This window comes from Papaver somniferum, unplaced genomic scaffold (assembly GCF_003573695.1).
Source record: "Papaver somniferum cultivar HN1 unplaced genomic scaffold, ASM357369v1 unplaced-scaffold_29, whole genome shotgun sequence".
Taxonomy (NCBI): Eukaryota; Viridiplantae; Streptophyta; class Magnoliopsida; order Ranunculales; family Papaveraceae; genus Papaver; species Papaver somniferum.
Window position 1 is genome coordinate 3,005,623 of NW_020639929.1, and position 23,440 is coordinate 3,029,062.

Consider the following 23,440-nt stretch of genomic DNA (forward strand, 5'->3'; position numbering starts at 1 on the left):
ATAAAGGAAACGTTTCACCATTACTTATTGTATTTACTAACCGCCTCACTCTTATGACACTTTCTTGTAACGGGCATAGTGTACGCCGCACGCTGTAAACCGCCAGATCAATACCCTGAGGAGCATCCCCCGGTTTATGACATGTTTTGATGTCTCGAGTGTTTTGTGTGGCATGTTGCTATTGTTTGGAAAGTTGAGTTTGGAAGGCTTACCGGCTCAGTGGTGACCATCGACGGTCGAGATTTTGCATCTTTAGAGGAAGGTTAGCTGTTGATTGTGGTTACCTTCCGTTGGTAGCCAGTGGCGTGGCCACGGTGCTAGCATGGCTTGCGCATGCTCTTGGCGTGGCTAATTAGGATTTGGTGTCGTGACCATAGAATTGGCATAGCTAAGTGTGCGACGTGGACAAAGAGTTGACAGCGCAGCCAAAGGTTGCCACAAGTCGTTTGGTTTAGTGGCGAGCTTGTACGGCTGATATTTGCATCTCAGAAGGAAGGATAGCCGTTGACTGTTACAACCTTCCGTTTGACAGCCAACGGCATGGAGGCATGGCCGGCATGGCTTTGGCGTGGCCAAATTAGGTCTTTGGCACCGTGGCCAAGAGTTGGCACCGTAGCCAAGAGATTTCCACAAATCGTTTGGTGGCAAGTTTGTACGGCTGAGATTTGCATCTCAGAGGGAAGGGTAGCGGTTGATTGTTTCAACCCTCCGTTTGACAGCCAGCGGCATGGAGGCATGGCCGGCGTAGATTTGGCATGGTTTAGGCGCGGCCAAGCTAGGATTTTGGCATAGTTTTAGGCGCGGCCAAAATTAGGGTTTTGGCATAGTTTAGGCCCGGCAAAAATTAAGGTTGGCATTGGGACAAAAGTTGACACGCGTTTGGTGGCGAACTTGGACGATTGAGATTTGCATCTCAGAAGGAAGGGTGGTCGTTGATTGTTGCAACCCTTCATTTGGCAGCCAGTGGCATGGAGGCATGGCCGGCATGGATTTGGCATGGTTTAGGTGCGTCCAAGATAGGATTTTGGCATAGTTTTAGGCGCGGCCAAAATTAGGGTTTTGGCATAGTTTAGGCGCTGCCAAAATTAGGGCTTGGCATTGGGCCAAAAGTTTCCACGCGTTTGGTGGCGAACTTGGACGGCTGATTGTTGCAACCCTTCGTTCGGCATCCAGCGGCATGGAGGCATGACCGGCATGGCTTTGGTGCGGAGGTGTGGCTAGCATGGCATACCATTGGAACGGTTGTGCGGCTGGCATGGTTGGCATGCCTTTGGCACGGAGATGTGGCTGGCATGGAATGCCATTGACACGGTGGTGCGGCTGACATGGTTGGTATGCCTTTGGCGCGGAGATGTGGCTGGCATGGTTGGTATGCCATGCCATTGCCACGGTGGTGCGGTTGGCATGCCTTTGGCGTGGATATGTGGCTGGAATGGCATGCCATTGGAACGGTGGTGCGGCTGGCATGGTTGGCATGCCTTTGGCGTGGAGATGTGGCTGGCATGGCATGCCATTAGCACAGTGGTGCGGTGATCGTATATTTAGATAGTGGTAAATAGAGTTGTCGTTCACTCGGGCTTAGTTGAGATTGATTCTAGGCGTAAATATAAAAATAAGAAATTATATACAAAATATTTCACGGGATGAAGAATTCACTGGGACTCGGGATTTCATTGTTTTTAATATTCAAGTGGTTCAGAAATTAACCCTAGGCAATTATAGCTCCAAACACAAGAAATATTAACTCTATTCTTTGCCAAAATAGATTTCGTAAAACATCAATTGTAAATTACAAGCATAGTGTATCAAAAGCACCTAAGACTAAGTATACACTATCAAACAAGATAACAATTGATTAATAGAAATCATAAATCATTTATAATCGGTGCAAAAAGTAAATAAGGAATTAATTAGATTTACCACATGATGAAATTCAGCTTCGTCCGTCGTCCCAGCAATGGGGTCTAGCTCATCATGTTGAAAACCCTCTCAAAGAATTTATTTATACTCAAAAATGGTTCACAAATGATGAAAAGGGGAGAAATGATGAAAAACCGGGTTTGTAACAATTATGCCTATTACAAACTAACTGTTACAAATAACGATACAACTAATGTGTCACTGTCACTGTAGCATGAATGATTGTCTACAGGCGTCTTATGTTCTTCGTGTTCATTAAAGGCAGCAGCATCAGCAGGTTTCTCAAAATTGATTTCTCTCCATTCTGTTCTTCCCCCTAACGCTCCATATCCCCTCTATGATACTCCAAGAGGCTATTTATACTCAACAGGTGAAGAAAATCATGTGTAATAACTCACAGTAATATCCTTTTACTCGGCAGTGAAGAAAATATTCTCGGGAATATTTTCTTTCCGTTTTCTTCTCCTGCACGCGTCTGATTGTTGCTGGCACATTCCAAATCATACGTAAAACTCTCCAGGATTGATACAAACTCATGCAAGGGGGATTATTACACACTCCAGACACATAATCTCCATATACTCATCCAACAGAAACTCGAGTATATCTTGTGCCATGTTTACTCCAAAAAATAGTGAATCATCCCTTATTTACCGAATCTGGTGAACGTACCTTGCCTGTCTTGGACTAACAGGTCTTTCCCAATCCATTTGAGTGATTGAATCACTTCTCCAAAATCGAAAACAACAACTCTCGGGTTTTCTTAAGCAAAACCCGTAACTCCCTGTTTTACTCAACATGATGATTCAACCAATTCTGATCAATTCCAGCAACCTTACCACGCTTGTTATGCTCAATCAAGTCCTCCCAATCAATCTCGGCCATTGAGTCTCTTTCTACCCTGCCCAAAATGCGAACCCTAACTTCTGCCATTGATGAACACAGTTTCCCGCCAAACTGGAAACTCAAATGAAGGGGACGACCTCCCCCTAACAGAGATGGGGGTGCAAATAGCAGTTGACGCCCTGAGGTGTAAATAGTAAATAAGGTGGACCCTACCGAAAGAGGTTCCCCTTAGTAATTGAGTACCCCTTATCCAAATGTGAGAGTCCAAATAACACATGTCCTCCGGGTGCTTTAGAAAGCTTTTCGAGCCGATTTTTCCAAAAACTGTTTATTTCCAAAAATACCTACAAACACACAAAACACCAAAATAAGTACGAAATTGAGTACCAATAATGCAGAAAATTGAGGACAACTTCGACACAAAAATGTGTCTAACATGCGGCTGGCATGGTTGGCATGCCTTTGGCGCGGAGATGTGGATGGCATGGCATACCATTGGCACGGTGGTGCGACTGGCATAGTTTGCATGCCTTTGGCGCGGAGATGTGGCTGGTCATGGCATGCCATTCGCACGGTGGTGTGGATGGTATGGTTGGCATGCCTTTGGCGCGGAGATATGGCTATTAGGGTTTAGCGTGTCGAAACCCTAGTTTAAAATATGTGGCACGCGTGATTGGCACGTTTGGCTAGCATGCGCGGCTGGCATGTGCAGAGATGATGCCAGTCAGTACCGAGGGCTATGACGTGGAACATGGCATATAAAAGAGGTAACCCGGTAATTTTACGCAGACATGTTGAATGGTTCAATAAATATGCTACTGGAGACATTATTACTCAAGTGTGACGTCAATATCTGACTAAGGTTTTACGATTTTAACCCTAAGCTAAAAACCACCATCAACATTAAGTCCCCTGCTTAGATCGGAACATGGGAATTGTGGCGAGGTGAGCATAAGATGGTGACAGAAAAGGACAAAATCGAAATGGCAAGTCATGAAAAGATGGTCAAGAAGATCCATCTAACCTTTTCGAGAGGTAAGGAGAATTCGTGATTCTTGTGTTGGTGGCTTGGAATGTATCCGTTAGCGTTAGATCGGCTCTGATTTGGAATAGCGCAGACTATTGGCTTGCCACTGTGCCGGCTTGGCGTGGATGTTAGCTTGGACTTGGCGTGGTGCATACTATTGGCTTGGCACGGCGTGGCGCAGACTGTAGGCACCGTGCAGCCTGCTATTGCGAACCTGGTTGCCTCTTTCCATGCGTGGCTTCAAGTAGTAAATCCCTTCCTTATTCAAATTCCAAAAGCGCTGGGGCTATAAAAGGGGACGTGATCCTTCCTCTTCATGTCATATCGTTGGTTTTGCTCCCGAGTCTCGGTGTTGGCGTTGGAGTGGTAGCAATAACGCTGGCAAGCGTTTCCCAGTACGTATCTCCATTTTTCTTTACCCCTGATTAGTGTTTTGATGGGAGATTTCAATTAGGCTGAGTCTTCGGCTGTAATGTAGGCCCATCTTGTCTGCTTAGCATCCGTTTCTGTTTCTCTTTAGGGTTTCCGCAGTATATATGCCGGTGAAATTGTATCATCTCCCCAATTTCAGTGTAAAGGTTTCTTCTTGTCGAGACCATATTTCTTTATTATGTCAATCAGAAGCGGATCATCCTCGACCCAGCTAGATTCTTCAGTCAAGCGCGTGAGGCCTAACTCTCGTAACAATTCTCATACCCGGTTCATCCGAGTCAAGAAGATTATACCAGTATGCTTTTGTTGATTAATAGATGTTTCATTGTTTGCTGATGAGTGACAAAAGATTTTTTTCTGTGCAGTGATATCCTGTTGGAGCATGCATTCCTATCGATGATGAGCATGACTTGGTTTCCCCCCTTCCTTCGAGTCTGATCCTTCCAACCACTGGAGATTTGGAAAACGCCGAATTAGGCATTTCTTGTCTTGAGTATCCCAATGCAGGTTTGTCGTTCGAAATCCGCATGAAGTGTTTATCTTCTAACTACCGGAACATTGGTGTATTTCTGGTGCGGAAGGAATTCGTGACTCTTTACATGAAGATATGGAAAAGATACGACCACATTGCTACCAGGAGTGTGGTGCAACCTTTCTCGTCTGCCTTGGTTTCACAGTGAATTGTCTCTTGCCTATGGTCGCTGAAATGGAAAGTATATCCATCTGTGCCGTCGTGGAACCAACTATTCAAAAGTGGGAGAACATGGTGTCTACCTGTGAATCCCTGAAGTTCAATGTGAGTTGGTTGCGGCATCATCTTGACATCGTGAAGGTCGACAAAGCCGGTATTCTCGCTGATGTCGTTCCTGCTGCAAAGGCTATTTTGGAAGAGGAGAAGGCTCTGGCCATGGAGTCATAGAAGGTGGAGGAGTCAATTCAGAACTTGAAAAGCAGGACCGAAAAGTATCAAAACCGGTTGGGGATGATGCTTTCGAGGACCGAAATATGGTTTTTCTTCTTGAAGAGTTATAAATTGAGCTGGGTTTTCCAAAACAGTGTTAGGAGTGCAATATGGGAATGGAACAGGAAAAAAAGAACTACAACTAGTATTAGGAAAAACATTTGGGACATAATTCCTTTTGCTATTTGGTGGGCAGTATGGATTGAAAGAAATGGAAGATTGTTTAATGGGAAGTACAGAAACTTGCAAGAAATCAATGATAGCGTCAAGATTTTTATTTACAATTGGTGTGTAGGTACAAACATGTTCAAAGGAATAACCTTAGACGCTGTTTTGCATAGTTGGGAAGGTGTCATGCATTGACAATTGTTTTAGCTTTTTATTTTCCTTTGGTTTTTTGGTTTTCTTTGATTTTAAGTAGCTCTACTATAATTGAGACTGCTACTTATGTAATTCTTTATCTGTCCTTACCATCTTGGTAAGTGATTGATCTTTTTAATTCATCTTGCCCTTTTTGAGTAAAAATTAAAAAAAAAAATCAGAAACAAATTAAAACATCTCTAATCAATGATTACAAATATATCGTATCTTCAATTTTCTGTAGATCTACGATTTCAGCAGTTGTAGCAATGCCAAACCGAATCGGTTTATCCTGACACAACTGACTGGGAGCTTAAAATCCCTGCATAGAAAAACCAAAACATGAATGTTGTTAATACTGTGGGCTAAGACACTGAAGTTAACAAACAACACCAATTTTATAGATCTTATTACCACGTGAACGGATCTATATCCGTTGTTGCACAAAAACAACTTAGATTTTAGAGGACAAGTGAAGTCTCTCTCTTTGATCTCCAAGCTATGTGTAAAGCTTCAGACACATAACCAAAACGACTTTCACGGTAACTCTCCACCATATGATTTTGGGAACGTCGAGAAGAACTTCGGTTATGGTTTTTCTGTCAACGCCGCCTCCACACTCACAGTGCTACTCTCTAGAGCTATCTATTCTCACTTTGTGTTCTGCTTATACTTTAGGTTTTCGTTGTTTCATAAAGCAATTTTTGTGATTTACTAAAATGTCCTTGGACTAATCCTAGTAAGACATATTTTATGATTTACTAAAATGTCCTTGGACTAAAATGTCTGTGGAGCCTATATACTATACTCTCTATTCTCTAACGTGCCGTGTGAGACTGGACTATGGTGTGTAGATGAGGATGAAACTCTGGTCATGGGTGTGAAGAGCTTCGGTTTGAAGGAAAACAAATCTAGATTTTTTAATTTGAGGTTATTAGGGTCGATCTTGAAAGAATTACGGGGGACTTTTTTATTCCACACGGAGATTTCCGGAGAATACCTAAGTGCCCTTCTATAATCGGTAGTTAATTGTAGAGTTTTTTGTTTACCGATTACTAGTTTATTTAAGAAAGGATATTGACATAATCGGTAGAATAATAACATGTCATATCTACCTATTGTTGAATAGAACACATCCAAACTTGAGTGCTTAACCAACCCCTTTGTGTCACACTCGGAATTCTTATTCTCATCTGGACGTTATATTCTTGTTCTAGCATTGGTGTAACAGGCTTGAATATGTTCCATGGATGCCTAACTTTGGTGGAACATGCTTGTCGTATTGTTCTCAGTTTTGGGTTCATACTCCTGATAATTAAAATATTTAACTGAAAAATCAGTAATAATCAAAATAAAATGAGATACAAGAAATGACGTTTCAAAACTGATCAGCAGCAATACAAGCCTTGACAAGCACTATAATCACTTCTACTTTAATTGGAGTTTCTATCAGGCACCAATCGAAATTATTATCATCAAAAACATTATAGATCTAATAATAACTAAATATTTGTAAGTTGTAAATAATGTCCAGAAATTCAAGGGCTGGTTAAAACCAGTATATAAGATTACAAATATAAAATGCTAAATTTTTAACAGATCCATCGAAACAAACTTAGTTGTGGTATATCGATGGCTTGAGCTTCCAACTGATCTCCCAACATGAATCTATTTGCCATAACTTTGCAGGCTGAAAAGCTGAAAGAAAAACAAGCAATGATGGCGTGCAAGAAAAAGATGAAAGAGAATAATATCCACCTTCCATCTCTTGGTTTGAAAGACGAATTTGAAAGAAGGATTATCTGAACTCTTACCAAAGTCGAACTCCGACGGACACAACATAAACTTGAGAGGAGAAGTCATTATGACAATTTCAAACATCTGTGTCTCCCTTCTCTTTGATCTCCATGCTATGTGTAAATCAAAACTCCGATAATCAGACCCCATCTGATGCTGGTAACGGCAACCTCTTTTGGTTTCACTCAGAGCCGCCTCCTCACTCGAATTGACACAGAGTTCTAGTGAGATTTTCTAGCTAGGGCTTGATTGATTTATAGAAAACATTTTGGGATTTACTGAAATGACCTTGAACTAACCCTAATGCTAAACCCAGTGTGCAAGGCGGGTTATTAGAATTTTTATAGCCTACGGCCTTATACTGCTGTGCATAGGGCGTGAGATCGGATTTTGGAGATTATGAGGATGAATCCGTGAGTATCAACATGAAACGACTTTACGGATCTTAGGTTTGGTCCAAAGGAATACCAAAACCGGAGAACTAGGAAGAACTCGAAAACCAAGAGTTGGAAATTCCAATTGGGATGTGAACTGCACAGGACAGCAGAGGTTTGAAAGTCTGAGATAGCCTAGAATAGTTGGTGAGTAAATCATTTCAAAGTGTATAAAAACTGCGCCGCCATGTCAACAAGTGCACATGTCTGATACTGGAAAGCATACTGCGATAAGTTAAGTAAATCTTATAAAATCCGAGCTTAACAGCAAATTCAGTACAAAACAAATGCACCCGTACTCGTCGAAGCTACTATCTCCGAAATGCATCTTTGAGAATCATAATCCCGGTGAGGCCTGGAGAGACCCATTCCGTGTCAATTTTGCTTATACTAATTCAACGAAAGAAGGATTTTACATTATAGCAACTAGCTAGCAAGGATCCATACAGTTAAAAGAAATGATCTCATGGAGAATTGCATGGAATCCATGGACAGCACTAACTAGAGCACTCCGTAAAACAAACTCGAGTAGGACGAATCAAGAGCGACTAGCTGAGTATTACGTGATTTAAAGCGTATGAAAATTTCCTGGTAAGATGATTAACCCGAAACTCTTCATGCCCCATAAGCATAAGAAGTTCTGCCATACATCAATCCCAATTTACAATTCTCACAACATCAGCAACATCATAAACACAAAGACATGACACAATTAACCCATTTTATTGTATCAAAGGAAGATTACATCAAACAGTCCATCACATGGACTAAACAGGCCATCACCCTCTTGGTGATGCCTTTATTCTCTCAAGTGTGAGACTACATGTCTATAAAACTCTCCTATGTAAGCCTACTGATTTTCCCACTCCTTAGGACTATTTATACAACAAACTCACTAGCCAAAACCGTGTGCAACCGTTTGCACATCCTACAGACAACCACATGTCCACAGGTAATTTTCCTAACCGCCAATCTGCTTTTCAACTGCCAGCTTTTGTGTTGTCAAGCAAAATGATGCCACATCTATTCTTGGTGGTTAGAACATGTCAAACTTAGTTATAAAGTCTCCTTAGAATTATATCACAACCAACTCCCTTTCTCCAGCATACATGTGATGCACATGCCCCTCGAAACTGACAACTTTAGCCAACATCACGCTACATGCAACTTGGCCTGAGCCAATGTGCAGCCATCTTAGCGCTACATTTATTTAGGCCATGCACTTAACTCTTTTGATTCCAACATATTAGTAAAGTCATGCCAATCATGTCTTGTTTTGCTGCTTGGTTTAGCTTCATACGTTAAGTGCATCACTTGCATTCTTTTTACTGAGTAATGGCCAACAATGTCGCATTTGGAAACGCCACTATTGCATTCGCATTGGTCAGGCCTTGGCCAAGCCTTAGTCCAATGCGTAAGTCATCTCATGACTTATCTTGCATCCTTAATCCATTCCTTGAGTTGGGCTAACTCTGGATTACGTATACGTCATAATGCCAACATCGCATGTCGCATATTGCATCTTGCCACTTTGGATTTGTCGTTCCTTTCCTCAATGAAGCTTCATTGTGTCGGACAATAACCTTCATTACTTAGCCAAATGTATTACAATGTAATACTACTCTTGCACTGGTCCTACGGGGTTATGACATTCTTAGCACTTGACAGTTTGCGCAGTGTAGCGCCATCCTGACTGCACACTGACTTGGCCTGCAACTTTATAACGCGTAATCATTATGCGCCACTTGCATCCCTGTCATAGTAGCGAAGAAGACACCGCCATAGAATTAAGATCAAGTGGATACTACTCTGCTCTTGGGCCTTGAGCAACTTCTTGCCGCTTCACAACCCGAGTCCATACACTCCATCGTCCCCACTAACCCATCCACAGTTTCTACATAAGTTCCGTATTCCCGCTTCAACGAAAGGAGTAAAGAAACCCTTTGGCGCGAAAAATAGCGCAGAATCCAAACCTCCAAAACCCTAACTTTCTCGTTTCAGATGAAATTCAACAAGTGTAGAAGAGATAATTAGTATCTTACTAAATCAAGCTCAATCAGCCGTTGTTCCGCTACAAAAATCAAATATCAAAACCCTAATAATCTGAAAATGGTTCATACTGTATCATCTGAAACCGATTTTGGTAACAAAATCCCTAAACCAGAAATTCAATGTATTCCTTTTCTGCAACATACTGAAACCAAACCAGATATCAAAATCCCCAAATCTGAAATGCCCGGTTTTGATTTCTCTACTGATACCAAGCCGGATGTCAAAATCCCCAACTCTAAAATGGCTGCTACCAAGCCGGATATCAAAATCCCCAAATCTGAAATGGCGTTTGATGATTTCAAGCCGGATATTAAACCGCCGAAACCTGAAGTTGATGTGAAGCCTGAGTCGGTGGAGAATAGTTTACCTGCGGAAAATCCTGACGAGGAGGAGTGGGTGACTGTTTATGGGTATGATTTTGACTTTAAAATTTGTTTTGTTAAATTGCTTTTGCTTATACTGAATTGCAGTTTTCATTCTCATGTGAAAAACTTAGTTTATTATTGAACTATGTAGAATTAAAATCTTGGACATGGGTACTGAGAAATTATTGAGTGTAGACTTCATAGTCCTATGCTGAGAATGGCTCTGCGAGCGCACCATAGGAGAAATCATCTAGCTAAATTACGACTATTTATATGACATAAATCTTTGTCATAAGTAAAAAGGTTTGTGTGTTTAGTGTTTGGTTACAGAATTAGAGGGAGATAGGAGTCATGGTACCGAATTATGCCAGTGTGTGGGTTCTATACTGCGCCATTATCGAGCTTGCTTGCTATGAGGTATAAATGCAATTTAGGCGTGTTCTCCGATTTGGGGGATTTTGAGGTTGCTATATATCCTATCTTTTCAACGCGGCTTCAAATAAGCCATGTTAGCCTCTTTTTTTTTATCTTGCTTTGTATATAAAACTAATTTGTTACAAGTCTTGCATTTCCTTGAAGGCCTATGGATGATCTTATTGACATGTGAATAAAGATCAAATCCTAGGTTACCATTATGTGAGCCTAGTAATATGAAAATTGCACTTGTGCACGTCCTAGCAGTGTCTTAATTTAGAATTTTGGTTCGTGTTAATTTACATATCTAATATCCATGACCAGAAGGCCTCTAAGAGGGTCCTTGTGACAATATAATTTGTTTCGCCAAGGGTTTTTTGCTTTCAAAGTTTTTCCTGTTGCACTCTTGTTCTATTTATTTTTTCGTATCCTCCAATGCAGTCTATTTTAGCCTGTAAAACTTTCAAGTGGGTCTGATTTTATAGGTTTCTACTCTTGCTAACAAGAATCTAAATTAGTCATAGCTTTGTTTTCCTTCATGCACATTTGTGTAAACTTGTATGATATACCACAACACATAATTTTCTTACACTTTCATCTAGGCTCACATTAAGATGAGGTGATAACAGATGCTTTGAATGTTGATCTCTTTGTCATGTAGACAAAGATCAAAACTTTGATAATCATGTAAACCTTAAACCCTTCATTAGAAATAAAGTGAATTTCACCTGCAACTGACCGAGTAGGTTTTTGTGACAAAATTGTGAATTGTCTCCCAGTGCAGGGCATATCCTGTGTAGCTTCAAAACTCAGACTGATATATCTTGATTGAGATTCTATCTCTGTCTATGTGTGACAACATATTTCATACTGAGCAGAGCTTTATGAGTGCACTTTGGTCCACTTATATCATTTCTTCGGCATTTTGCTTGCCAACTACTCCTCTCTGCAAACCTATATTAATTGATTTTCGGTTCCCTCCATCGAGTATATGTTTGTTGTGAACTGTGAAGACATCAGGTGGATCCCAATTGTAGATGCATTTGCTTAAATATATGTAGAGCAGATTTTTCCTTGATACACCACTTAGTTTACTTCATTTTTGAACACGCAATGTTTTGCTTACTTAGGAATCCGTTGCACCACCAATCACCATTTTGATTGATTAACTGTCATGAACTCGTACACAAAAAGCTAGTAACATGACATGTTTAATTCCCATCACGCCTTTCATTTTCCATTATCAAAGCATGTACTCCTTCATGGGACTCATTCTTTCCAACATGTAGTTTCGGAGGAAATGACTTTGATAATGGCTCTTAAAGTCCTGCTGGAGTGTCTTCACTGGTATTAAGCTACCCTACTTAGCACTCCTGCATAGTCATTTTATTCCCAAAGTGACTAATTGGAAAATTTGACCATCATCCGAACTCTGAAGCAGATAACCAAAAATCAATATTTTTTTTCTTAGAAGTGTTTATATGATTAGTATATGATCAGCACATATTCCTTTTGTCTCTTGAAAGTCCATAAGTTAGGTATGAAATCAAATTGTGTCTGTACTCTCTTGTTCTCACTGAAGTTTCAAGGCTAAGGTGTAGTCAGATTTCTTGGTATAAACTTTATAATTTTAATTTAAAGATGATTGAGCATTGAACTTGGAATCTCTAGGATTGTGGTGATATCATCAATTTTTTACCTTCTTCTACAGCTTCACCTATGGGGATAAAGAGTCTGTGTTGCAAGAATTCGGGAAATGTGGTATTGTATTGGATTATGATCAATCGGGTAACTGGATGCATATCCTTTACCAGGTTCCCCTTTTTTCCCCTCACTTACAAACTGGTGCATTGTATTCGTGTATAATTCTTCCCCGAATGTTGTTATTGACTTGTTTTGTGGTTTGATGAATGATTCCAGAATCAAAGTGAGCCTCAAAAAGCCCTCAGCAAGAGTGGGAAGCATATTAAGAAAGATCTTATTGTCGGTGTAAATTCTGTGGATGCAATTGAAAACAGGCTCTAAATGGACGAAAGCAGAGCGTTTATGGTTCAGAAGACCGAATAAGGAAATCCCTCCATGGGGCTATCAGTCTCCTCCACCGATCCGAAGGCGAATATTTCGTTTTAGCAGAAACAGGTAACGTGTACAGTGTCACATTATCCACAACCCCGGCTTGCAGGTGCAACTGCCATGACAGTACAGTCCCATGTAAACACATATTTTTTGTGTTTCTTCGTGTTCTTGGGATATCTCAAAATGATTGTCGCATTTGGAGAAAGGGCCTTAAGCCATGTCAACTCACAGAGCTACCCAACATTCCCACATCAGCTGAGGCATTAGCTGGTTCCCGTGCACGTGAAGAATTTCATCGCCTATATTCAATGTCAGAGGTGAATGTTGGTCCTCCACCAAGTATCAAGGATGAGAATGTAATTGATGTCCAATGTCCCGTTTGTCATCAGGAAATGCACTTTGCAGCTGAAGCAGTAGAATGCGGATCCTGTGGGGATGTAGGACATAAGAGGTGCCTGTCAGTTTGGAGGAAGAGGGTAGCAGGGAGGGTACATGTATGCGCTAGTTGTAGACAAGAGTGGGTTAGTGCGGAGCAGAATTGGTATACAAACCTGGCGGACTACATGGATTAAGAGGAGATCCAAGAATTGGTACAGAAACTTGCGAACTACTTGGATTAGGCCGAGATCGGTATTGGTGATTAATCACAGTTGCTGCTAGAGATGTGGATTTGTATATTTTGTTTCACGGTAGTGGTCTGCTTTTGCTTTTTGCATATTATTGGGTATTGGTTTACACATTTAACTAGAAACCTTGCTTTAGACGCATGTATCCTAACTTTCCTAAGACGTTTTAAAGCCATAATCACTGATAGGATAATGTTTCTGCATTAGTATGTTATTCTAGTGCTTTTAGTGGTGTTACAGTCGGCAATATCAATCATCTCTCGTAAGTGGTTCGTTGTATTTTATTTTCTGTTTTCTTAGCCAAAGAACTCTAGGGGCAAGGTTCCCACCGGTGTATTCTCTAGAGTAGGCCTGTCAATATATGACCTATATCCGAAATCCGTTTCTGAGTATTCGGGATTCTATAGGATTTTATCCGTATTATCGGATACAGATATTTATCGGATATAGATATTTATCGGATACAGATATTTATCGGATATTTCTTCCTTAATCTATCGGAATCGGATTATTTGTGATTTATCCTAACCATATTTATGATTTATTTGTGATTTACCCTAATATCCGATATCCAATACAAATATCCGATATGAAATGTTTGAAAAATTGAACTTAAATTTCAATTATGAACATGTTTTAAAGGGTTTTTAACATTTTTTTCTTAACCGGATATTATCGGATAAATATCCGATAGCTTAGCCTATCAGAATCGATATCTGATTTTGATATCCTATAGGATATTACCGGATATCGAATATCGAATATCCGATAATGCTTAACCTGTCGGATATCGGATTTCTGAATATCCAACGGATATTCTTTCATTGACAAGGCCTACTCTAGAGAGATTGAAAGCAAAGATGGTAGCATATCTGGGACTAGTGCTCTACTACACTTCTGCATATACAATAGCCAATGGTATGTAGGCCAACATCTATGGTCCCCTTTTTTTGCATCTCAAAATGTGTTATTATAAAATTGAAATAACACCCCATTTATTCGGTCCTCTAATAGCGCATTTGGATACAAGAAGTAGAAGTGCTACAAGTAAGGCTGCACAGGAACCGAACCAGAACCGGCTAAGGAAATACAGGTAATGGTTCTCATTTTCAGAACCGGTGTATAGGGAGTACAAGTACCGGGTTTGCTAAGATTCCCGATCGAACCGGTACCCAAAGAACCAGTGAATATGAACCATTGATGAAATTTTTAGAAATAAATCTGGGCCATTGATTTTAGGTTAAAAATAAATATCTATCACCACCTGATATATTTTTCTTATCTCTTCTTCTTCATTATCTCTTCAGTCTTCTCCTTCCTTACAGAGATGGAAGTTTTTCTTCTATTTTTCCTCTCAGACTCTCAACTGAGGTTCACGAGACCAACTCATCCTTATCTTCACCACCACCACCACCTTCTTCTAAAGAGAAATCAGTTACTTCTTCTGCTTCTTCTTATTCAATCAACAACAACAAATCAGGGATTTCTGTTGCTACTAATAATCAAGACAAGGATTTGAATGGGTTGTTGATCTTGATGGTCTGTGGGAAGAAATTGGTCTGAATATAAGTTTGCGTGTTATTGCAATAGACAAGAAGGGAAAGATGGAAATGAATAACAGGTTTCAATTGATATTAAGTTTAATTCATGTTGATACTGCCATTGAAGATATGAAGAAGAGATGGAGATCTGAAATTGAACTGTATGTAGATTTGAATTGAATTTTCTTTTTGATTTGAAACTGTATTTGTATGGGTCGTATAAGAAATTGGTAAAGTTAGGGTTGGTTTATGCCAAATTGAAGTTTCCTTAGTCATTGATTCATTGTATATTTGTATTTGTATGGGTTGTACAAGAAATTAAAGTTAGGGTTCATGTGAAGAACTTGTGAAAAAAATTTCTTTTTGATTTGAAACTATAATAGGTAAAACCCGGTACCGGTCAGAACCGGACTGGTATCACCGATACAGGTACAAGTACAGGTAATGAGATTTGGGAACCGGTGAACATGAGGTACAAGTATCGGGTTCTTAAGAAATCCATACTATACCGGCCCATGTGCAGCCCTAGCTACAAGTCAGAAGCAGAAACCAGAAACAAAGATATTTTACTTTATAAATAGTTGACTTTTTTTGATTCTAGAAATTGTTCTGAAATTTTACGGTCAAACTAATTTTTTAATTTTTGACTTCCAAGAGCCAAAAAGCTATCTGTAGATGTGTATCCGAACGCGCCAATAACATTCAGCCACAAAAAATCAACAAAATTTACAATTGGTTTGGCGAGTTTGAGTTTGTTACCCGAAAAAAAATTTAACAAAATCTATAATAGGTTTGGCGAGTTTGATTGTTACCCGAAAAAAATTTATGGTCTCCGCATAAAGATTTGCACCAAAAAGAATGTGAAGTGTGAACCTTATAATTCTACTCAGATTTCTGATTTAATAATGACAAGGCGATGCCTTGTGTTTACAATCTAATTACCATTGAGCAAACCTAGTGGATGATCATTCGGAATTAGAAACCAAACCGCTTCATGTCACCATTGACCATAAACAAATGACTTTTGTATCATTTTTTTTTCTTTCAAATCTTCAAATGGGACATGAGGCATGAGCTACAGGATACCTACCGAGTTACCGGAAGACCATACCCGTATAACGGTATCAAAAGTTCTTGGTGAACCATGTGATTGAACCACACGAAAACTACCAAGACCAGGGCCGTTGCTGAGCATAGGCCAGCTAGGCGACGGCCTAGGGCCCCCATATCCTAGGGGCCCCCAAATCAAGATCTTTTTTTTACCTATAGTTAATAAAAAACCTAGTCAGAAACATCAAAGTTTAGGCTTATTCCGTTTGTAGTCCAATACGATTCAAAATTTCGTGCCAGCAAATTAATTGTGTATTATTAAGGTTACTAATTTGGTCTTCTGCTATTTTTTTGACTGCTTTATTATTTTCTCTTCTTTTTTTCGAAGTTCTGAGGTTTTGTCTGATAATATTAATAGAATATTCATATTTCTGCAATACGGTTTAAATCAAATTTGATTATAAGAAATGATATATTGTTACAAGGATCTCTCGAGTATATATACTCGACTTTTCAACTCTCAACATCATACATACATCCGTACGCTTCACATAATTACACTCAACACACACTTATGAATGATCTGCAAATTTTTATGACATTTTATTATGCTCCAACCTCTATTTTCTTTTTAAAGGAAGATTAAATAATGAATCAAAATAAATATTACCATTTGACAATCATATGTGGATATTGCTAATAATGCAAATCGGGCAACCATTGAAGTTGAAGTTGATGAAATCTTACCAACCACATTGTTACCAAAAAGATTAAACAGACTTTTAATATGATCCGTTTAGATTGTTATAGTAGATACAATTAATTACAAACTCTATATGAAATTACGTCGATACTTCCACATATTATGGATAACGTATGAAACATCTCTATTTTTCCCAGGGGTAGAATTACCACTGCTTAGCTTTCGGTTCGCCTCTGACCATCAAATAAAATATGAATAACTCGTCCTCTTCTTTTTGAAACAAAGGATGCTTCCGGTTCAGTCGTATTAATAACTTCGTGTGGAAAAGGAAGGAAGATCAATCTTTGTGTTTTTCTTTTTCTGAAGCATAGTCTTTGTGTGATAAGCCATTTTCTGTATATTTTTAGTCTTTTATCTTATATAGAAAATTTTATTTTCTGAGAGTATTAAATCTTTCATATGAAATCACAAGTAAATTTTTTTTTTATGTAGGCCCCCGTTTCTATAATTTCTCTTAGGGCCCCCAAATACTTTGCTACAGTCCTGACCAAGACACAACAAAACCCATAACATGGGACCTCCTGCTGTCCTCTGCAGGGCCCACCGGGACCATATCCAAAATTTTGTGAGAGAAAAAGCTGATTTCGGTTTTGGCGTGGTTTGGTTCGGCGGTCCGTGGAGAATCACCCTTAACGGTATAAGCTTAAGAGCAACTGCAGTGATGCGATCATAACCAAAGACAAAAAAAAAGACTAAAGTTTGGGTTTAGTCCGTGTTGCAACGCTACGGTAGAAGACTAAATTTGATGGAGCGTACATTATAAGTTCGCCCGATGGAGCGTACATTATAAGTTCGCCCGATGGAGCGGAGATATTACGCGATCCTGTTAATATAAGTTCGACTAAAGAAAAAAAAATGGGACGGAGGTATAAAGCACGCTTAGTGTGGGGCTTGAACTTTATGCACGCCTAGTATAGGGCGTAGATTATATACCCGCCTGATGTAAGGCGGACACTATACGTCGATTATATTTGATTTTGGTCTTTGTCCCCAACTAAATATAGTCTGGGATTTGGTTTTGATCCGGACTTTAGTCGATAGTCTGTCCGGCTGTGTCTCGTTTTTTGACAAAATATTTGGCCATGTAACTAAAGGCCTGGGACCAAATGTTTGACCCTCCTCGTTTCAGTCGCGTCACTTCTACTCGACAGAGCCTATATTTTGAGGTTTCTCTCTCTCTTCTAAAACCCTTTTCATTCTTCTCCTTCTTTGGTGGGAAAAATTACTTCCAGAAACCCCAAATTGAAAACCCTAGAAACCGATTCAAACCTCACACACATCCTCAGGTAACTCCCCCCTTCTCATTTCCTTTAATCTTATTTCTATTTCTTCGTAATTTTTTCAATTTTGTTCTAATTCCCTTTTTCTCATCTTTATTAGAGTTTTCTTTTTCAAAAAAATGGGTACAAATGTACAAAGAACACCAAAATCAGCAGGAAAATCATTGTTTTTCCAAGATTTAGCATCACCAATTGCAACACATAGAGGTAAATTTAGTACACCAGGACAAGCAGCAGCTGTATCAGCTTTAAGAAGAGAGAATTTTGGTGGTTCAGATCCTCCGCCACCACCATGTTTCACATTAGAAGATCGTGTTGAGTTTTCACCGGAGTCTGGTATGTCAGATTATCCTTTGTCATCTGATACTAAATCTTCAGATATTAGGACACCAATGAGAGATTATTATGGAAGTCATGGAAGGGATGGGAGAGATGGGAGGGATTCTGTTACTCCATTGAAGAGTAGATTTGAGGCGAGTTCTTCGTTTTCTGCTCAGCAGCAGATGCAGCAACAGACTCCACAGAGTGCGAGTTGGTGGTCACCGGGTAGGAGTGATAATGAGAGGAATGGTGGGGTTGATGAGGATTGGGGTGGGTTGAAGGGGAAAGGGTCACCTGTTGAAGGTGTTGTGAAACCTGGTTCGTTGATTACACTTCCACCACCGGGGGAGGTTGCGAGGCCTGAGTTGCCGAAGAATAGTTTTCCAGTGGGGAATCTGGATGAGGAGGAGTGGGTAACTGTATATGGGTATGATTCCAATTTTTTTTTTACTGAATATGCTTTGTTTATATTGCACCAATTTGGGTTTGGTTATCTTCTTATGTGCAGAAATAAGTAATTGAAAAGCTTAATTTCATATTAATTACTGAAATAATGACTTGGGATTTTGAGAATTAAGATGTTATGATAGCTTATGCTTTTCTTTCATAGCTGGGTAATTATACTTTGCTTGTCAATGTAGTCTACAGGCGGATCTTACTTGAATTGCGTAGGTATATTTCAAATGGTTAAAGCTGCTTTTCACCCCTCTTCTGAAATTCTGTAAACCTTAAGTTTACAGGGACTTTTGAAATTGTTGTACCACCACTGACTATTTCCATTTCAGTGTGAACTATTCTGCGCTAGTATTCACCCTGGCTTGTTGAACTCCCATTGGCAGCCTCACTGTTTCATTTAATCGTCACAGCATTTACAGTTTTCAACATCGACCATGTTTCCAGTTGTATATTTGACTATCGAGAAAGTAATCTTATTTACACTTCCTGAATATCCTGTTTTGGAGCGCCAATTTTTAGATTTTGATGTTGCTGCTGATAATTTTGGTCATCTGAAAGCAGAAAATTTAAATCTAATAGCGTCATTATACATACATCAGATTATATTCCTTTTTAGGATCCCTGGATTGTTGTAATCCAGATTTGGTAGACAACCAAATTTCCAAATTTGTATGCTCTGTGGAAGTGTATAACTATGTCTCATTGCGGTGTTCTTATTTAACCTGGTTTGTCGAACTCCCGTTGACAGCCTCACTCTTTAATCGTCACAGCATTTGCACTTTTCAACATCGACCATGTTTCTAGTGGTATTATTGACTATTGAGAAAGTAATCTTTTTCACACTTCCCAAATATCCTGTTTTGGAGCGGTCAGTTTTAGATATTGATGTTGCTGCTGATAATTTTGGTCATCTGAAAGTAGACAATTTAAATCTAATAGCGTCGTTATACATACATCAGATTATAATCCTTTTTAGGATTCCTGGATTGTTGTAATCCAGATTTGGTAGACACACCAAATTTGCAAATTGTTATACTCCGTGGAAATGTATACCTATGTTTCATTCGGGTGTTCTTATTTCACTTAATCAACTGATATTTACAACCTGGTGACCGCCTACACTAGAAATGCAGTTTTAGCTTACACGAGTCTTTTCCAGGCAAAGTAAGATAATTTTTTTCAAGTTTCATTACGTAGTTTTAAAAATAAGTTAATCATTGTGTCTTTCCTTCTTGGCCAGATTTCACCCAGGGGATACCAATTTTGTTTTGCGCGAGTTCGAAAAATGTGGGCTTATATTGAAGCATGTTCCTGGCCCTGGTGATGCTAACTGGATGCATATCCTCTATCAGGTTTCATCTTCTTTTCCTCACCTTACCTTCACGATATATTTTTGTGTTATTTTTATTGGTCATTAATTCATTATTACTATTTTTACGGAAGTTGGAGAAAAGCTGCAGTTTTGTAGTTTTCTGTGGAATTTTTCGTCAGATAGACAATCAAAAGTAGGTCATGGCTTCACATGAATTTTCCTTTTCAGGCCAGCAACGTGCACTCTTTGGTATCCGGCTAGAATGCCAACAAAACTTCACTAGACCTTATTATGTACACATTTATTCCCATGTAATATGTTTATCCAAATTCCATCTGCATAGGGAGTCAAAAAAGTTGTCTATTTCCTCTATGAATCCCGGGTCTCAGTTCCTACGCTGGATTACTATCGACCACATTTCCTCCTTGCATAATAATCTTTAGCTTCATCTATTGGGTAGTAGTTCACACATGACCTTGCTTTGGTCCTGCATTAGTTTCCTTTTTGTTCATTTGAACTATTTTCAGCGTCAGGCATTTAACAACCTCACCTTACGATCTTGTGCTGTGTATAGTTGTATGTCATGCCCTGTGCACATATTCATTTATTGTCATGTTTATCCATCTTTATCATTATATCGAAATATATCACTGGCCGATTGAAAATGACATTATGGTTGCTATTTGTACTTGGTCGTCAGTAGCAGGTGATTGAATTGTTACTAGTTTCATTTGTGTCTATTAGATTGTTAATTTAATCTTTAAAAAAATGGATGCAGAATCGATGTGATGCTCAAAAAGCACTTTGCAAGAGTGGGATGCAGATCAATGGAGTTCTTATTGTGGGTGTGAAGCCTGTAGATCCTATTCAGAGGCAGGCACTTGATGAAGATGTGCAGAGCAAACAGGGTTTTATGACTTTTCCTCCACCATCATCTAGTAAGCGTGTAGACATGATGCCTTCAAGAGCTTCCTCGAGTCCTCATTATCTTCAAAACGGTAATAGTGCACAGCGTTCAGCCGGTGCGATTGCTACACCTGCAAAATCCATCGTATCCAGAATTACAGATATAATGTTCGGCATCTGATGACTGCTTTTGTAAAATGTGAATGAGGTGAAAACTATTTGGGACTGGTTCTGCGGTAAGGGTAATTGGATACTTCATAACGAAGTGTGTTGGGCTTCAGTTCAGTTGTCCACTAATGCTTCGAGCTTTCTCATGCCCCTTTCCAGATTGTCACTGGAACATAGTTACAAAAAAGTGCTGTAATTTTTGGAGTGTCAATTTCTTGTAGTTTGTTTACAGTCTCAAATGTTTAGATACTTACCACCTTTTCTTGTTTTTCTCTGAATCTGTTGTGCTATGTATGGTTTTGTTTATCCTTGTTTGTCCTGTAGATAAAACGAGATAATCTAACTAGCAGCTATTTAGCCATGCAACTCTTATGCTATCGGACTTGCCCTGAACAAGCTAGGTTCTGATCATTATCCAGAACAAACAAGTCAAGGAGTGAAGTTAGAGAAAAGCTACAATTTTATGGTTTTCTGTGGCAAAAATTTGTCAGATAGATGAACAAAAGTGGCCCATTTGCTTCACATGAATTTTCCTTTCTACTCCAGACTCCAAAGATGGGAACTCTAAAATTTCCCCTAAAATGCCAACTTCACTAGAGGTGAATCATTTGTTTCCATATAAAATGTTTATCCAAATTCCATCTCCATTGGAAATGAAAAAAGTTGTCTATTTCCCCGTTGCTCAGATACTGCGTTAGCCCTCACATTGGCTCACATTCCACCTGCTAAATGCAAACATATGCCCGTGAGCATAATGCTTGTGCAGCTCTAACTAACATCATTGGGCATTTCTCTATCCGTGATGTACATTTGAGTACCGAGGAACAGCAATTACAGAAGAACAAAACAAACCAACAAAAAACCAGTCACGGATATTCAATTTTGGCCAAGTGTCAAGCACCTACACTATAAATAAGCTTCCCTCTCCATCCTTCTTTTTTAAAATCTCACGCTTTTCTTTTTCTTCAAAAGAGACATTGGAAACCACAAAACACAAATCTAGAGAGAAAAGAAGAAAACTTAGAAAAAATAGCGGAATTCTCTTTTCATTGAGATTTTAAGATGAATAATCAAAAAACAACACCAGAAATTGGAATTCAAATGCCATCAACAAGAATGAGTGATCCACTTACTTCAGCTAATGGAAATTGCAAAAATCTTGGTCGAAAAACCGATATGATTCATACGACTCTTCGGTTCTTTTGTTTGTTTGCATCCGTAATGTCTCTTGCATTCATGATTAGAGCTGAAGAGAAAACTACTATTACTATCTATGGTTTTCATCTGCCTGTTTATTGCAAATGGTCCTTTGCTGATTCCTTCGAGTAAGTGCATTTTCTTTTGTGAACTCTAGGATTTTCAAAACCATTTCTTTTGCTGAGTCCCTGATTTTGTTTTTGGTTTTGTAATGAACTTCTCAGGTACTTGGTGGGGATAGCTGCAGCAGTTGTTGCTCATTCACTGCTACAATTGCTGCTTAGTGTGCTGAAATTGATCAAGAAAACACCGATTATTCCTTCGCGTAATCACGCTTGGTTAATTTTTGCTGGAGATCAGGTATACAGAAATGTAGAAAGTGAATTATATATACTGTTTCAGGTGTTAAGTTGATGATTTTTGTTTGAGTGGTCACAAAAGTTGGAACTTCCCAATAGAAATTGTTTGATAAGCCTTAGAGAAATCAAATTTTGAGAACCTCCCATTTCTCATAGAGCTGTCATGAATCTCATGAACACAAGTTTTATATGATCCTAAGCATTCTTTCTGCATTGACAATATTTCTATAGATTTGGCTTCAGGTTAAGAAGCATACTTTTGTTTGCCAATATTCAAGAATTTCACGAACTGATCAAGTATTTAAATTTCTTGTTGTAGATATTCGCATATGCAATGATGAGTGCAGGATCAGCTGCATCTGGAGTTACTAACCTAAACCGGACAGGAATCCGACACTCAGCTCTCCCAGATTTCTGTAAACCCTTGCATGTTTTCTGTGACCGTATTGCCGTCTCAATATCGTTTGCATTCCTTAGCTTCTTCTTGCTTGCAGCATCCGCTGTTTTTGATGTCATTTGGCTCTCCAAGTACTGAACTTCTCAGCAAACCTTGCGGCACCTGATGTTGTTGTCCTCCAATTTTTAGTTAATTTTCTTAGCAGAGTTATAAATATAGGTTGTACCCGCTCTTTTAACTGTATTAGGTTCATTTTACCAAATTTGAGTTTCTTTGTAGCTGCAGCATTTTAAGTTTCAGAATATGAGCTCTATTCATTTGATATTTCGTTTTTTTCACAATGACACCTCAAATGCAACTCCTTTGTCTTCATGGTGGGT

General features: G+C 39.2%; 3 protein-coding genes across 3 annotated transcripts; all 3 read left to right on the plus strand.

Moving 5' to 3' along the window:
• The first annotated feature begins 9,886 nt into the window (after positions 1 to 9,886).
• On the plus strand, positions 9,887 to 13,508 carry LOC113341419 (mitogen-activated protein kinase kinase kinase 1-like). Its single transcript, XM_026586301.1, has 3 exons — positions 9,887 to 10,239; positions 12,320 to 12,396; positions 12,622 to 13,508. Exons 1-3 carry the CDS (start codon positions 9,887 to 9,889, stop codon positions 13,254 to 13,256), a joined length of 1,065 nt encoding a protein of 354 aa, XP_026442086.1. The 3' UTR covers positions 13,257 to 13,508.
• A 4,295-nt stretch (positions 13,509 to 17,803) lies between these two features.
• Positions 17,804 to 21,473, plus strand: LOC113341456 (nuclear pore complex protein NUP35-like). The gene is made up of 4 exons (XM_026586334.1): positions 17,804 to 17,950; positions 18,045 to 18,692; positions 19,962 to 20,073; positions 20,812 to 21,473. Exons 2-4 carry the CDS (start codon positions 18,064 to 18,066, stop codon positions 21,118 to 21,120), a joined length of 1,050 nt encoding a protein of 349 aa, XP_026442119.1. The 5' UTR covers positions 17,804 to 17,950; positions 18,045 to 18,063; the 3' UTR covers positions 21,121 to 21,473.
• Positions 21,474 to 22,169: 696 nt separating this feature from the next.
• On the plus strand, positions 22,170 to 23,418 carry LOC113341420 (CASP-like protein 3A1). The gene is made up of 3 exons (XM_026586302.1): positions 22,170 to 22,432; positions 22,529 to 22,664; positions 22,983 to 23,418. Exons 1-3 carry the CDS (start codon positions 22,170 to 22,172, stop codon positions 23,196 to 23,198), a joined length of 615 nt encoding a protein of 204 aa, XP_026442087.1. The 3' UTR covers positions 23,199 to 23,418.
• Positions 23,419 to 23,440: the final 22 nt, after the last annotated feature.